General features: G+C 35.1%; 2 protein-coding genes and 1 long non-coding RNA gene across 5 annotated transcripts; 2 read left to right on the top strand and 1 right to left on the bottom strand.

Moving 5' to 3' along the window:
- Positions 1 to 219: 219 nt before the first annotated feature.
- LOC120090347 (magnesium transporter MRS2-1-like) lies at positions 220 to 4,256 on the top strand. Of its 3 annotated transcripts, XM_039047943.1 has the most exons (7): positions 220 to 621; positions 700 to 745; positions 975 to 1,589; positions 2,870 to 2,998; positions 3,096 to 3,428; positions 3,521 to 3,568; positions 3,863 to 4,256. In XM_039047943.1, exons 3-7 carry the CDS (start codon positions 987 to 989, stop codon positions 4,091 to 4,093), a joined length of 1,344 nt encoding a protein of 447 aa, XP_038903871.1. In that variant the 5' UTR covers positions 220 to 621; positions 700 to 745; positions 975 to 986; the 3' UTR covers positions 4,094 to 4,256. The 3 variants fall into 3 exon arrangements, with proteins under 3 accessions (XP_038903871.1, XP_038903872.1, XP_038903870.1); XM_039047944.1 differs by lacking the exon at positions 700 to 745 and having other exon boundaries at positions 221 to 621; positions 3,849 to 4,020; XM_039047942.1 differs by lacking the exon at positions 700 to 745 and having other exon boundaries at positions 222 to 621.
- A 1,065-nt stretch (positions 4,257 to 5,321) lies between these two features.
- Positions 5,322 to 7,463, bottom strand: LOC120090348 (lamin-like protein). Its single transcript, XM_039047945.1, has 2 exons — positions 6,984 to 7,463; positions 5,322 to 5,976 (listed from the first exon to the last, which is right to left on the bottom strand). Exons 1-2 carry the CDS (start codon positions 7,156 to 7,158, stop codon positions 5,633 to 5,635), a joined length of 519 nt encoding a protein of 172 aa, XP_038903873.1. The 5' UTR covers positions 7,159 to 7,463; the 3' UTR covers positions 5,322 to 5,632.
- LOC120090349 lies at positions 7,162 to 7,645 on the top strand. The gene is made up of 2 exons (XR_005485523.1): positions 7,162 to 7,302; positions 7,416 to 7,645. It is a non-coding gene; the product is annotated as an uncharacterized LOC120090349 (long non-coding RNA).
- Positions 7,646 to 15,487: the final 7,842 nt, after the last annotated feature.

The raw sequence follows: 15,487 nt of genomic DNA on the forward strand, positions 1-15,487 counted from the left end.
AAAGGTAAAATTCTAATGGCACAGTAAATTTCAATGATTCTAGAATAAACATTTATATTAAATTAGATTATTCAAATATTTATTTTATTTAACTTTAATAACATACATGCATGTTTGGAATTGGAATTCAACTTTGAAGTGTGTGTATATATATATATATATATATATTTTGGTAAGGACTTTAAGTATATATTTATAAGTAGGAAATAGTATTCAACTAAAAGAACGAAGGAAAAGCTTCTATAAAATTTTATCCTTGAAATTAATTGTTTTTTGGAATAATTGAGAAGTGATGAGTGATAATTGAGAGTTAATTTTGTGTGAAACTATATGGTCAGCATCACTTGAAGGCTGAGATTCCTGAACCTGCTTGGCTTCTTTTCTTGATTCTTCTTCGTCAATCACATCATCGTTCCCAATTTCAATCAATCTCCGATCATCTTTCACGTAACCCAATCGGAATTCTCACCCTTATCGCCTCTGAAATCTAGGTTTTCATTCTTCTTTTCTCGTCCAATCCTTGATTTAATCGTTTTTCGCCAGTGAAATCGGATAAGTTGTTGTATATTTTCATCGCCTGTACGCTCTCTGAGGGACCGCCGCCTTACTTCTCCTTTGGAGGTGATTCTCTTTTTCTTTTGCGTTTTCTATTTTTTTATTACATGATTTGATACCTGCGGTTGCCATTTACATCTACAGAGATAGAGTTATTCCGGTGAGAATTTGATTTGGTTGAGAATTTTTGGTGAGTTACTAATACTTGTAGACTGCACGAACCTTGCGCATGGGTTATTTAATCACTGTTGCATTTTATGTTAGGAAAAATATTTGATTTCATGTTGCTGATTATTGTTTGTTCGAGCTAGAAGTGCGTGATTGGTAGAATCAAAACGGGCGTTTATATATCAACTAATATATGTGGGGTTGATTGGGAATGTGCTTGTTTCCTAATTGTTTTAAGTTGTTCCATTTAGATATCTCTGTAAATGGCGGATCTCAAAGAGCGGTTGCTTCCACCAAAACCTGCTTCTGCTATTAATCTTAGGGAGGCAATTAATAATCGACCATCAGCCTCTGGCAGGGTGCCTTTTCAAGGTGTGGATGTTCTAGGACTGAAGAAGCGAGGACAGGGACTTAGATCTTGGATCCGGGTAGATTCCTCTGGGAACTCCCAGATTATTGAGGTTGATAAGTTCACCATGATGCGTCGTTGTGATCTACCTGCGCGTGATTTGCGGTTGCTTGATCCTTTGTTTGTTTACCCTTCAACAATTCTTGGTAGAGAGAAGGCTATTGTAGTCAATCTAGAGCAGATTCGTTGTATTATAACAGCTGATGAAGTTTTGCTGTTAAATTCCCTTGATAGTTATGTACTGCAGTATGTGGTAGAGCTACAAAGGCGATTGAAAGCTACTGGGGTTGATGAGGTCTGGCAGAATGATGCAAATCATGGTGCTGACTTAAACCGAAGAAGGGGAAGTAGGAATTTTGATAATGTATTTGGAAACACCTCTCCTGATTATTTGCCCTTTGAGTTTAGAGCTTTAGAAGTTGCTTTGGAAGCAGCTTGTACATTTCTTGATTCCCAGGTAAGTAGAAATAGAAGTTTGAGCTGTTTCTTTTAATTTGTTTATCGCATGTTAATTGTATATGTTTTATTTATTTATTTTTTAATTGTATGTGTTTTAATTAAGTAGTGCTTTTTCTTAAAAAAGTAATAATAATATTAATAATTAATTAGAGAGAGAGAGAGAGAGAGAGAGAGGCAATAGAAGTTTAAGTAATGCTTTTCCATAACTGCCATTTGAAATATATTAACAGATAAAGCAAATAAGATTTTGAAGGATCATTCATCTTCTACATTTAAGGTCGTAAGGTTTCTAGTGAGACTAAACATTACTTTTCCCATTTTGATTATCATGCAATTTCATATATTATTGTTTATTACTCCTCTCAAATTCATCACGCTGAAGATATGAGAGTTTAAAGATGATCCTGCTTGTATTGTTTATCACTGTGAACCTCTGCTCAAGTTATACCATTGTGCAGTTCTACTTCTTGAGGACTTTTCTATAGGATGGAAGGTGGAAGATATTTAGATTTCGTTCTATTTGGCGGAAAATGTTGTCTATTTATCTTGTCGGAGAGACTATATATGTACTTCATCTTGTGTTAAACATTCAAATTTTTATTATCCTCATTTTTTTTCATAATGATTCTTTCAGGCAATGTGGTTTATGTGGGTAAAATTCTTTACTCGTTTTCAATTTAGTACTAGCATGTTAATTAACATCTAGATTGTTTATGAAGAATCTCAGCCTGAATGATCCTTCTTCCTCTATGTAAATTATGTATAACAGATGGTTTATGCCTCTGTGAAACCTTGGCTGTATGTTTCATGGATATTGTTATTATTCTTACTCATTTGATGCAGTACCCTAACTACACACCATATGGATCACGATGTCTATAAATGTCAATATTTAATTTTTTAGATGCATATGAATATGATGTATTGCTTTCTGGCTTGGTTCTTAGTTTAGCAAACTGAGGATGAAGAAAAGGATCTTTCTTATAAGGGCCTTGTTGGCTTCTGTACTTGAGACCTTGAAAAGTTAAGGCCCCCTGGACAGTAAATAATATAATTGAAAAAGGATAAAAAAAAAAAAGAAAAAGAAAAAGGAAACACTTACCTATAAATACCTATAAATAAAACCATCTTTGATTTATTTCATCATATTTTTACTAGCTAGTAATTGGTTCTTCTACTGTGATAATACCTATATTTGCTTTATTTCATCATATTTTTATTAGCTAGTAATTGGTTCTTCTACTGTGATAATACCTATATTTGCTATTTTCCCTAAAGGCTGCAGAATTAGAAATCGAAGCATACCCATTGCTGGATGAACTTACGTCTAAAATCAGTACATTAAATTTGGAGCGGGTCCGTCGCTTGAAAAGCAGACTTGTTGCCCTGACTCGAAGGGTTCAGAAGGTATTCCACATTTACTATAGTGATCTTGATTTACGCAAATGAATGTTATCTATGCCATTTCGACTCTTTGTTCTCTATTTGAACTGCATCTTTTTAGGTTAGGGATGAAATAGAGCAGCTCATGGATGATGATGGAGATATGGCAGAAATGTATCTCACCGAGAAGAAAATGAGAATGGAGTCATTTGTTTATGGTGATCAGTCTGTGACTGGATACAGATCAATTGATGGAGCGTCTATTTCTGCTCCTGTTTCTCCTGTATCTTCACCACCCGAAACTCGCAGGCTTGAGAAGAGCCTGAGCATTGCCAGGAGCCGGCATGAGAGCATGAGAAGTTCAGAAAGTACCACTGAAAATATAGAGGAGCTCGAGATGCTTCTTGAAGCATATTTTGTTGTCATTGATAGCACCCTGAATAAGTTGACATCGGTATGCTCTACACATCAGTCTTAATTAGTTTCTTCTCTCCTTTTCCTCTGTGGGATGAAGTTAACGTTCTTATTTCATTTCTCCCACTTTAGTTGAAGGAATACATCGATGACACAGAAGATTTCATCAACATTCAACTGGTATGCTCGCGTTCTCTCTTCTTTCGATTGTCCGTCCATACTCATTCACTCTCTGAACGGTTGGGTTTTTAATTATAATATAATACATTTTAGAGTATGATCAATATCCTCTCTGTTTTCTAAGAATGGCAATCTCCTGAAATTGTAAAAATCCTTTCAGAACCTGCCATTTAAGCATACTGAAAAGATAAAAACATGTAAATTATTGAGAAAAATGCTTATTTAAAATTCAAAACTTACCATGCCGATCTTAATATATTTTTCTTGAATTACTCGGAAGGTTTTCATGTGCAGGATAATGTACGTAATCAGTTGATCCAGTTTGAGCTACTGCTAACTACTGCGACATTTGTTGTTGCCATTTTTGGGGTGGTAGCTGGAATTTTTGGCATGAATTTTGAAATACCAATGTTTGGGGATCCTGATGCATTCAAGTGGGTTCTTCTAATTACTGGAGCAAGTGGAATTGTCATATTTGCTGCATTTGTTTGGTTTTTCCGATACAAAAGACTGATGCCACTTTAAATTTATGGGTGGTTGAAGGTAACAAAATGGAATCCCATTGATTGTATTATTTCTGTTTTCCCCCCTCTTAGATTAATGTTAACATGAAATGTAAGTAGATGTAGGAAAAACTTGGCTCATCTCTAGTAATTCATTCAACTTAATTTTGAAGCCTTTGTTCATCTTTCCTGGATTTCAAATTTCTCACTAATTGTAATTTAGGGTGTGTTTAGAATAGATTTTCAAGTGTTTAATTTCAAAAAATAAGTCATTTTGGAAGAAATTAAAATGTTTGGCAACCGTTCAAAATGGCTTTTTAAGTGTATTTTAATTAGTTTTTATCAAAAGTGTTTAAATAAAAATGAGTTTTTTGAAAAACAATTTTTGCTCAAGTCAATCTAAACGGTCCTTAATTTGTTGGAATGATCTTATGTTATATTTGTCTGTTAAAATTCATTCAAAACTAGATTTAGATTAAGAAAATGTCTGCATTGTCATTTTTAACAAATTTTTTTGACAATATCTGTTAAAGGGAGTGTTAGGCTAGTTAAATCTGTATTACTAGAAGTTGGAATGATACTGAATTTGTGTGGTATAGATTAGATTTTTTTTTTTTTTTTTTTTTTTTTTTTTTCAAATTTTAAATTTATGAACCTTGTGTAGATTATACATAAACTCATATTTCTGAACTCATTCTTTTGTTCAACTCAAATTCAGGTGATATAAAATAAAGTTGTTTACTTTAACCTCAACTTTAATCTTACTGAACTGAATTAAATAATAATGATAATCTCAACTTTAATGAACCTGGGCTTAAAATTGTCTACTGATCAATTACCTCTATGAATACAGGGAAGTGTTAAATTGACACGAACTAAAATAAGAATTTGATAATCAACCAGACTTTGTGCATTGTTGATTAAATAAAAAAGTTATACTTGAAAGTCATATTTGTCCAACTACATGAGTATTTTATTATCGACAGTTCTCTAACAAAATTACAAGTCAATTAATGGAAAACATATACTTAACTCGGTGGAATGAAAATTTTAGAGTGTGTTTGGTTAGTAATTAGAAAACATGAATACAAGGTATTCAAAATGTATTTGGTAATTGGTTTTGTTCAAGATGTGTATGGTGATGAATTAACTATAATTTATACGTCAAACAAACCATTAAATACATAAAAAAAAATGACATTGTGTGTGTATATATATAAAACGAATATAAATGGTTTTAGCATCTCATGTTTTGTTGAATAGTATGACAAATGCAGATTCTCCCACGATTTTGGGGGCCAACTGGTAGGAATTTAAACAACCTGGATGTGATTGTCATAATGTCATTACAAATTAGAACAAACCAAACAATCAAAACCAGCCCACAAATTTGAAAACCATCAAACAATGTCACCTCACAAGTTTGGGAATTGGGATTCACAATTCTGCCACCCAAACTGTTACCAAATCTAGAGATCTCAAAAAAGGAAACAACAATTCCAACACTAAAACTAGTTTGATTTACCAACAAAGACCTCTGCATGGCCCAGCCATGGCTCAACTAAATCCAGTCAGATCCGAACCAAATCAAAGCCAGAGAGATGAGCAGAGCACGAATCCGCCATTGTTGAGAACCCTCTGGGGCTGTGGCAGACGAGGGCGATGAATGCTCGGTGCCAAGTGGGGAAGATGGAGGAGGAGGAAGAGGATGAACAAGAACGGTCACCTTCATGCCATTAAAACACTGTCCATTGCCACAAATGAAGTAGTACCTTTGAGCCTTCTGGAGAGGGATGAAGTCCTTGCCACTGCTCCAATTCCCAAGCGCCCCCTCTGTGGTGCAGTTGTCATATCCTGATTGGTTCACCTCAAACACATTGTATTGGTTCTTCTGATACCTAAATGCTGCCAAATATGTGGTTTGTAAGTAAAGTGTTAGCACTTGGGACAATGTAACAGTAACTATACTTCAATATCAAAAAGGACATTACACTATAACAGTAGTTTAGTGGAGAGGTGTCTTTCTAGTTACTACCATAAATCCACTATGGACTAACTTCCAAAAATTATACCCAACTTCTATCTCTTTTAACTCACCCTATCAATAACCATTTGCCATGTAACAAAACTACCAATAAAGTAATATGGTAAGTATCTGAGTCAACTTGTCATCTTGAAAGACAACAATCTGACTCCACTACCTTTGATTTTATTTAGGTAATTCATAGTCAATAGTCCACACCATTACTACCTAAACATTAAAGGTTGTTTGAGCCCCAACTTGAAGTTGGTGGAGTAGTTACTCCATGTTTGGGACTCCAAATATAATAGTGGTGTTTATAACTATTTATCACTTACCATTAATTACTGTGGTACTATTTGAAATCCCTTTTTGTTACAGTGTTTATTATTTTCTACTCATCCTCTCTCTCCCTCTTTGTTACGGTGTTATTTTATTCCTGGACTAAAATAATTTGTACTCAAACATAAATTACTATAATCAAACTAAAATAGTCTACGCTCTAAACTATTTAGACTACTATAGTCCACAAACTATAATAACCACCAATTATAATAACTAATTCAGCATCCCAAAGGCCTCATAAACAAGTGACCACAAGACTTAAAAGTTCTTTCTAAGTCATTTATTATTTACATTTTAACTTACAAAGGTAGGGCAGAGAAGGAAGGAGTGGCTAATTGCTCACTGGGCTACTCCTTTATCTTCTAATAATACAACAATGTAACTATGGATGAGAATTAGAACGTTTGATCTCTCAAAATGGGAACAACACGTGAATCATGTTTTTTATTGAATTCGAAAGATTATAAAACAAGTAAAAGGCTTCTAGAACTTCAGGTCTATACAAAATCTTAAAGGGAAAGAGAGAGAGAGAGGATTTATAACTTACAAATGAGGTCGCCAACGTAGAAGGTGTGGTTGTTAGCCCAGAGAGTGTAGTTGATGCCGGGGTTCCAGCCGCGGTTGGCGCCGACGATGTGGTCGGTGGCGGAAACGGGGAAGACGGAGACGGCGGCGCAGAGGAGGAGGAAGAAGGCAAGGAGGTGCGGCGAGGCGGCCGGCATTGTGAGAGGGAGGTTCGAATTCAGCCCTAGAATTGAGTGGAAGAAGGAGGGGAAGATTTGGTTGATGATATCCAATGAGTGTTGGAGAGAGACATGATGTTGAAGGGCCCAGTGGGACAAACTCCATTATTTATCAATAAATGGGTGAGATCTGTTTGAGTACAACTTGATGGAGCTTTTGTGGGGTTTGAAATTTTTTTAAGCTTTGTTTTTGGCGCAATTCTGTGTTGTTTTATTGTTTAAAAATTTGCTTGCAGGTGCAACCATGTGAATGCTGGTGGGGAATGTTGGTAGTAAGTGATGGAATGTTGGGGCATATTTTATACCTGGTTGAATAATATTTGAGATGTACCTATTTTTGTGTATCTCATATTTATCGTATATCTAAAAATAATAATAAAATATTTGAGGAAAAAAATTAATTTATCATATGATAAATTATGATTTAAAATTTTAATGAAATACATAAAGATGGGTATGTTTGAGATGCACCTAGTATTTTTCTAATTTTATTTTGTAATGATGTGACTATGGATTGAAATCTTGAGAAAATTAAGATCCTTACCTTCTCTCCAATCCTAAGCACATCTAGAATATTTGTTTATTGCGTTATTCATAAGATATATAATATATTGTCTTATATTATTAATATAGAGAGAAGGCTTAATTCCATTACTTCCTATGTGTTTATTAAATTTAATATTATAATATAATAACTTCTATATTAAATTTTAGAATAAATATGTTAAAATGTTTCTTAAATTAGTTATCCAAATAAATAAAACAATAATAATAACTTGTAACAATTTTAATGCAAATATCAAATTTTAATTAAAAAGAATTATAAAAAACGAGAATTTTTTCTTAAGAAACCAATCCACAAATGGAGATTTCCCAACTCTGACCCCGATTCCTTGAGAATGGTGTTAGATTCTACTCTTTCTTGTTTCTCTTTATCTAACAATGAGGAAAGAGAGTATAGCTCAATCAATATCTATATCTTTTAGTGGCTACAAAGTCTGTGGTCTGATTCCGTAGCCTCTATTATACTAAAAAAACATCAAAGAAAATTGGCAGTTGCTAGAAAAATGATAATGACCTTGTACAAAATCTCGTTTATCTTTAGATTTGCTGAAATTTTAAAGGTAATTTGTCACACATAATACATATGTTAAATAAGATGCCCTATAATCACAAAGACAACAAATAAATAACAACAACATATCAAGACAAGAACACTCAGAGTTTGGTAACCTAGTTTGGTGATATACCACCTACATCTAGAGGGCAGTGTATTCAGGAAAGATAATTTACAAATATGAGAAAATCGAGCATTTACAATGTTGTACTTATCTGTAAAAAAACGACGATTACAGTGACACATGTAGAACCCAACTTATTTGATCACCTAGACTTCCCTTAGATGTGAGACTCATTCTCAATAGAACTCAGGATCCCCAAAGTATGTGTATACTAGTGAAGACACACTTAGGGTCCCCTAAGAGTGTGAGACTCTCTTACCATGAAGTTATCTTTCCTCCTTCTTGTGAACTCTCCTTCATTTGAAGAACCTAGGCTCCCCCTAAGTTTGAGAATTCCCTTATCTAGGAATGTTATATTAGGATCCCCTTAAAGATGAGCATCCCTTCTCAATCAATACTGCCTTAGGCTCCCTCTAAGGATGAAGAACACTTCTCAAGAATGAATCAACCACTACAAGTGGACTATGGAACTAGCCGGTAAGAACCAAGAGTATTTCTTGCTTTACGAACAGTGAACTCTATAGAGAGTTTTTATTCTTCTGTCAAAGCACAGAAGTCGTTCTCACATAAAGACATGTGCGAAAAACCTAACAAAGATACTTCTTGAACTTAAATTGCACAGCGGAAAGATGGAAAATATCTCCAAATAAATTCGGCAAATCATGAACAAGGAAAGCAACCCCAAGAAAATAAAGCACAAAACATTTCAAATAAGGAAATAAATATTCTGTAGCAATAACATCGTGTGAAATATACTCTGAGACATATTATAAGACATCACAGAAACAACCCAAGAAACAAATTATAGAATCCTTCGACAAATATGTAGCCAATTACAAATCTAATCGACCAAATGTATAAGCAACAAAAATGTTATAGATAAGTAAGGTCTAAGTGCAAACATACACTATCAATGAAGTAATAAACTCGAAGTATTCCAAGTATCGAATCCCATAAGCCTAGATTGATTTCTAAGTTAATTATGATTATGAATCAATGAAACTGAGGTACCAAGATAAATTTGTATTGTGATGAATGAGAAAAAGCTTTAGAAACAGTAAACAATGATATCGAAAAAAAGGCTAACAATACTTCAACCTTTTGGGTTCTATGTCATAAGTGATGCGGCCGCATCACACTAGGACAGTGAAATATGCATTAATAGAATATTACTCCTATTCAGTCTTGTGTCAAGTTCCTTTAGGAGATTTAAGCAGCTAATGCCTAATGTTTCCATGGTTAGCTGAATCTTAAATTAGTTAACTTTAAATTCTTTATCCTACAGTGTCCCATATTTCTAAGGCGGCGGACCCTTCTATTTCTAGGCTCCTAGTACTATATCCCTTTGTGACACCCGCTTATTTCCTGACATTCTCAGTATTAGAACTCCACTAAATTGTTAAATTAAGCGTCCAATTTAATTTATCAATGATATCTTTAAATTCAACAAAGAGAATGCATAAATCAAGTTGGTATGAGGTGTAACATTACTTAAGCTATAAATATCTTAGGCATCCACATTGTCGAACCCCTAGAGAAATTTAGCTCATGACTTTTGATGACATAATAAAAAAAATTTTAAATCAAGAACCATAGTTATAATATAGAGTTTGATTGGAAAAAAACAAAATAAAATAATATAGAGTTTGATTGGAAAAAAACAAAATAAAATAATATAGAGTTTGATTGGAAAAAAACAAAATAAAATAACTACACAAATTAAATGGAAAGAAATGCTGGAAAATTACAACTCAATAGAACTTAAGATGAATCCTCAAGTTCCAAGTTTTTCCTTAGGTTGATTCCCTCTATTTCAAGGTGAGATAGCCCCTCAACACACATTTTCGTGAGATGAGATAACCTAGAGTCGCTATGGGTCAGAGGAACTTTCGTTCTTAAGACTACTGACTTGAAATGCTGAGAAAAGATCCAAGGGGTTCCTGTAAAATGATAGAGATGGTGAAGAATGGTGATGGAATCGGCAATAGACAGTTGTTGCTTGAAATGGGAGTTTTTTCTTCTTTATATAGTCTACAAATCGATTGAGAAAGGTCGAAGTTTATGTTCTAAGGGTTTACCAGGTGAAATTGAGGCCGCCCAACTGATTAAAATATGAAAATCACAACCTCTTTTGAATGGTTCAAAATCTAGATAATTAGGCTTACTAATGCGGTCGCAGCAGATGTCTTCCTTAAAACCGTTACCGATTCTTGAACAGAAAGTGGTATGCTTGCGAAGACCATTTCTGGTCGAGACGTGTTAATGAAATCCATCCCGCGAAATAAGGTCTCGTTCATTCTTGGGGTGAATAAATAGAGATTACTGCTATACGGTCTCGAATGTAACTTTGGGATCAACTTCAATGAATTATGGCGTAACGGGCTTGGTATAGATCCGTAGCCTGACGCGGCGGTATTAGACAAAAATCAGCAATCAGGTCTCAATCTCCTTCAAAAGTTCACAAAAACAACTTTAAACCATCAAATAACCCCTTTTAAGCACAATCAAACCCTCACAAGCTCATTTGAACTAATTAAGACTGAATTTAGGGGAAAACACATGCAAAAGTCCATTTGTCTTAGTAAAAGTACACAAATAAAAGCCCAAAACATGCATTTCTTAGCATGTATCACACCCCCAAACTTAAATCTTTTCTTATCCCCAAGAAAACATCATAAAAAATAGTTTCCATAGTTCAAAACATGCATGCTTAATTCGATGAATGCAAATAAGAGCAACTTTTAGAAGGGGTCTCCAATCTAAGTACCTTACATAGTTACAAACTCCCAAAGATTCTGCATAAGAGTTTCATTTGACCAAAGGCTTGACATCCTTCAATAGTCTGCCTGAACATACCCACAAACCTAACTACTAATCATTGAACCTAGTGAGATCCTTAACACACTATAACTTTGCCATTCACCAAATCTCGTGAATTATAGAATTTTCACCCACCCCAAATTTATACTTTTTGTAGGCCTTTATTTCAATGCTATATTTTTCTTTCCTTTTTCCTGCCTAGGACAAACCCATCATATCATCCCTATCTTCATTCCAGCTTGCACACATGGGTATTATGCCGAGCATATGACTACGAGCAAGGCTTACACTTTAGGCGCCACTCACTTTCCTTACTAACCATTTTGCTACAAAAGAAAGCACAAGTGTCATGCTCGCCCCTGGCTATTTTGGTTAGTTTGGAAAGGAGGAGTGTCATCCTAGCTTTATCTCTTTTTCTTCTTTTTTCTCAACCTAGCACACATACATACACACATTTCCATTGTAAATGCTTACTTTGATTTTCAAAATGAAAAAGTTCTCCCCCTCCCCCCCAAACTTAAAATAAGCAAGGTCCTCATTGCTTGAGAAAGAGAAACTACAAAAGGGGGATAAAAACAAGAAGATGACTTTATGGCTTAGGTGCAACATGCAAGGCTAGGTTCTCCTAGTGTGCTAAACTAGTGGACATGCAAGAGACTAGCCTAGAGAGGTTTTGCACAAATAAAAAAAAGTAAGACTCTTGGTTTTGCATCCTTTTTTTTGGGGTTGAATGCAAGATACATAAAAAGGCGATATGCCCTAAGTATCATCATGAATTGCATAATAAACGAAACAATACACTGCAAACTATTCACACATAAAGCTAGCCATACAAAAATAAATTCCAGTAGAACAAAAAGAAAACTAACCTAAAAAACTAACTAAATTACTATTAAAAGAATCTAAAAGTAAAGTAAAAATAAATTGAGTTATGATATTATAAAGGAAAGAACAAGAGAAGGAACATGATACTCCCCTAAGGAGATGAAGCATCATCATCAACTTCTAGATCTTACTCTTCATCAACAAGGTCGCGAAGGATATGATTTGGGAATGTAGAAACAATAGGGTAATAACCAGGACGGACAAAATTGAGGAAGCATCGGAATGCATCGTCTCGCTCCTTAGCATACCTCCAATATGCATGAGACTGCTCCATGGACTTCTCCCAACAATCAGTAATATAACCCACCATAGTTGTGCCATGAACAGATGGAGCATTGATATCATATAGTTGTTAAGAAGGTACTGCGGGGGCATCAGTTGGTGTGGTAGCAACAGAGGTAGGGACAGAAGCTGAAGCAGTAGTAGTAATAGGATGCACTTGACTGGCTGAGGGAGGAACTGAGTTCTAAGTTTACTGTACTAAAGGAGGAGTCTGAAAATCTGCTTATGATAATGAGAGAGAAGCATCATCAAAGGGGATTTCCTAAACTGTTCAGCTTCATTAACTCGTAACAACCCATTCTATCTCTTCTTCAATTCCTTTAGGAACTGTTTCCTAAACTTTTCCAAGCACTAGATCCTACACATTAATAAATATAAAATCAATATCTATAACAAATGAACATTCATCCATATCACCAGGAAATCTCAATGCATTTAACATATTAAACGTGACTTTTTTTTATCATTGACTTGCATAGTCAATTCTCCTTTTTGCACATCGATCAGAGTTCTCCCTGTTGCTAGGAATGATCATCCCAGAACTATTGGTACTTCTTCATCAGCTTCACAATCCAAGATTATATAATCTGCAGGGAACACAAACTTATCTACTTCCACCAATACGTCTTCCATCTTTTCTATTGGTTTAGTAGTTGATCTCTCAGCTAACTGAACGGTCATAGTGGCCGATTTTACTCCCCCAATTTCTAATTGAGAAAAAAACTAAATAAGGCATCAAGTTAATGCTCGCTCCTAGATCACACGATGTTCAGCCTAAACTTTGCCCTCCAATAGAACACAAGATGGTAAAGCTTCCCGAGTCTCTCAGTATTTGTGGGATTTTGCTAGTAACCAAGCATTGCAACACTCTTCGGCAGTTTTCGCTTCTTGGATAGGACATCCTTTAGAAATTTCTCGAAGTTGGGAATTTCTTCTAATGCTTCAACTAGTGGAATGTTGATATGCAACTACTTCAAAGTGTTCAAGAACTTAAATTGCATATCTGGTTCGCCTTTTGCAATCTCTGGGGTTGAAAGGTATTGGATGTATACCAACACTATATTCCTTTCTTTTGTAACTACCGATGTCTCACCTTCGTCTTTCTTTTTTTCTTTTTCATATATCTTCTTCTTTTCTGCAATTAGAGGGGTCATTTTCTCCTTGGACTTGACACTTGTTGATCCTTTATCTCGACTTTATTCTTGTTCAAAGGCATCTTTGGTCCTTCATATTCAAGTCCCTCCTAAATGTGCCAACCTTGCAATGCTCCTTTCCATTTGATTTCGGAGCCTCTGTGCTACTAGGAAAAGTGTCTGGAGGTCTACTAGGGATCTCTTTGGCCAATTGTCTGGCTTGCATCTCCAAGTTACGCAGAGCAACATCATTCCTTGCAATATGTTCTTTCAGTAAGTCTACCATTGTAGGGTTCTTCTTTGAGGGAGTTGCTGGTGGTTGTACTGGCAGCTGTTGTCATGGTGCTTGCAGGAATTCTAGTGGAGCTATTCTTACCTGTTGTTGAGATGTACTTGCACTGCAGTTAGACTTCGCCCATGCAAATTTTGGGTGTGATCTCCATCTTGTGTTGTAAGTATTGGAATATAGATCCCATGCGCTTACACCATCGGGTAACCTACATAGCACACCGAATGAAGGTTATACATACATTCACTAGATAATTGGTTCGCAGTACAACATTTACAATTTTGAGTCTGAGGTTCAGCTTGGATAATTACCACTTTTTGTGATCCTATCATAAAATTTTGAATCATATTTCCAATAGCTATCAACTATTGGTTCATGGACACAAATGTATCCATTTCTTATATGTTAACTATAGTTTATGTGATGGAAGTATTTTATGCATCTTCCCAATTTTGGTTATTGTTCGCAATCATATCCATAATTTCTTGAGTTCATTTATGGACTTTTTGAACAAAGATCCTCCCGCGGATGCATTCACCATTATTTTTTAAGCTTGATTCAACCTATTATAAAATTGTTCCATCAAGATGCATGTTGGAAGTCCGTGATGTGGGCATTTTATCACCAACTTTTGGAATCTGATCCATGCTCTATCAACATATTCATATGGAGATTTCCTGAACGCAATGACGTCTCCTTTATATTTGACATTTTTGTTAGGCAGGAAATATTTTCTTAGAAACTTATTCACAAGGTCATCCCATGTGGTAATGGAGTTGGGAGGTAACAAGTCGAGCCATACTTTTGCATCTCCTTACAACGAATAGGGAAAATAACTTAAGTCTCAATGCATCTTCAGAAATGCCATTAATTTTCAAAGAACAACAGATTCTCATAAAAAGTTTTAGATGTTTATGGGGAACTTCATTAGGTAGCTCGACGAATTGACCAAAGGAGTTTAACATTTGGAACATAAAAGGTTTCATTTCAAATGCGGGCGCATCGATTGTTTGATCTAGAATGTCAGTATCTAAGGTTTGAAATGCAGACGCTACATAATCTTTAATGGCTCTGTCTCTATATTTTACTATGAAGATAGATTTTGGGGGTTAAGTTTTTGTGGTGGACACTGGTTGCCATTCTATTGAACCCCGTTCATGGGAGGAATAGGATGATCGTCTCTAAGAAAGGAGTCCATTTGAATTTGTCGCATGAATGCGAATTCAGTAAGACTCTCTTATGCGCTCAAGTCCTTCTGCTCCCGACGCTTTTGCCTTTAATCTTCTCTCCGACGGTGAAAGGTCCTTTGTATTTTATGATCTAGTTGAAAAAGGCAGGGCCTTCTTCTCATGCACCGGCTTCTCCTCGCAAAACAAACAACAACAAAAACGAGTTAGATTTTCCCTAAAACAAAGTTAATATGATCATATTGATCTATCACAGTCAACAATAAACTAAAAATTTTACTAGTCCCTAGCAACGACGTCAAAAACTTGATCGACCGAATGTATGAGCAACAAAATGTTATGGATAAGTAAGGTCTAAGTGTAAGCATACACTATCGATGAAGTAATAAACTCAGAGTATTCCAACTGTTGAATCCCACAGGACTAGATTGATTTTTAAGTTAATTATGACTATGAATCAATGAAACCGAG

Source organism: Benincasa hispida, chromosome 11 (genome assembly GCF_009727055.1).
Source record: "Benincasa hispida cultivar B227 chromosome 11, ASM972705v1, whole genome shotgun sequence".
Taxonomy (NCBI): domain Eukaryota; kingdom Viridiplantae; phylum Streptophyta; class Magnoliopsida; order Cucurbitales; family Cucurbitaceae; genus Benincasa; species Benincasa hispida.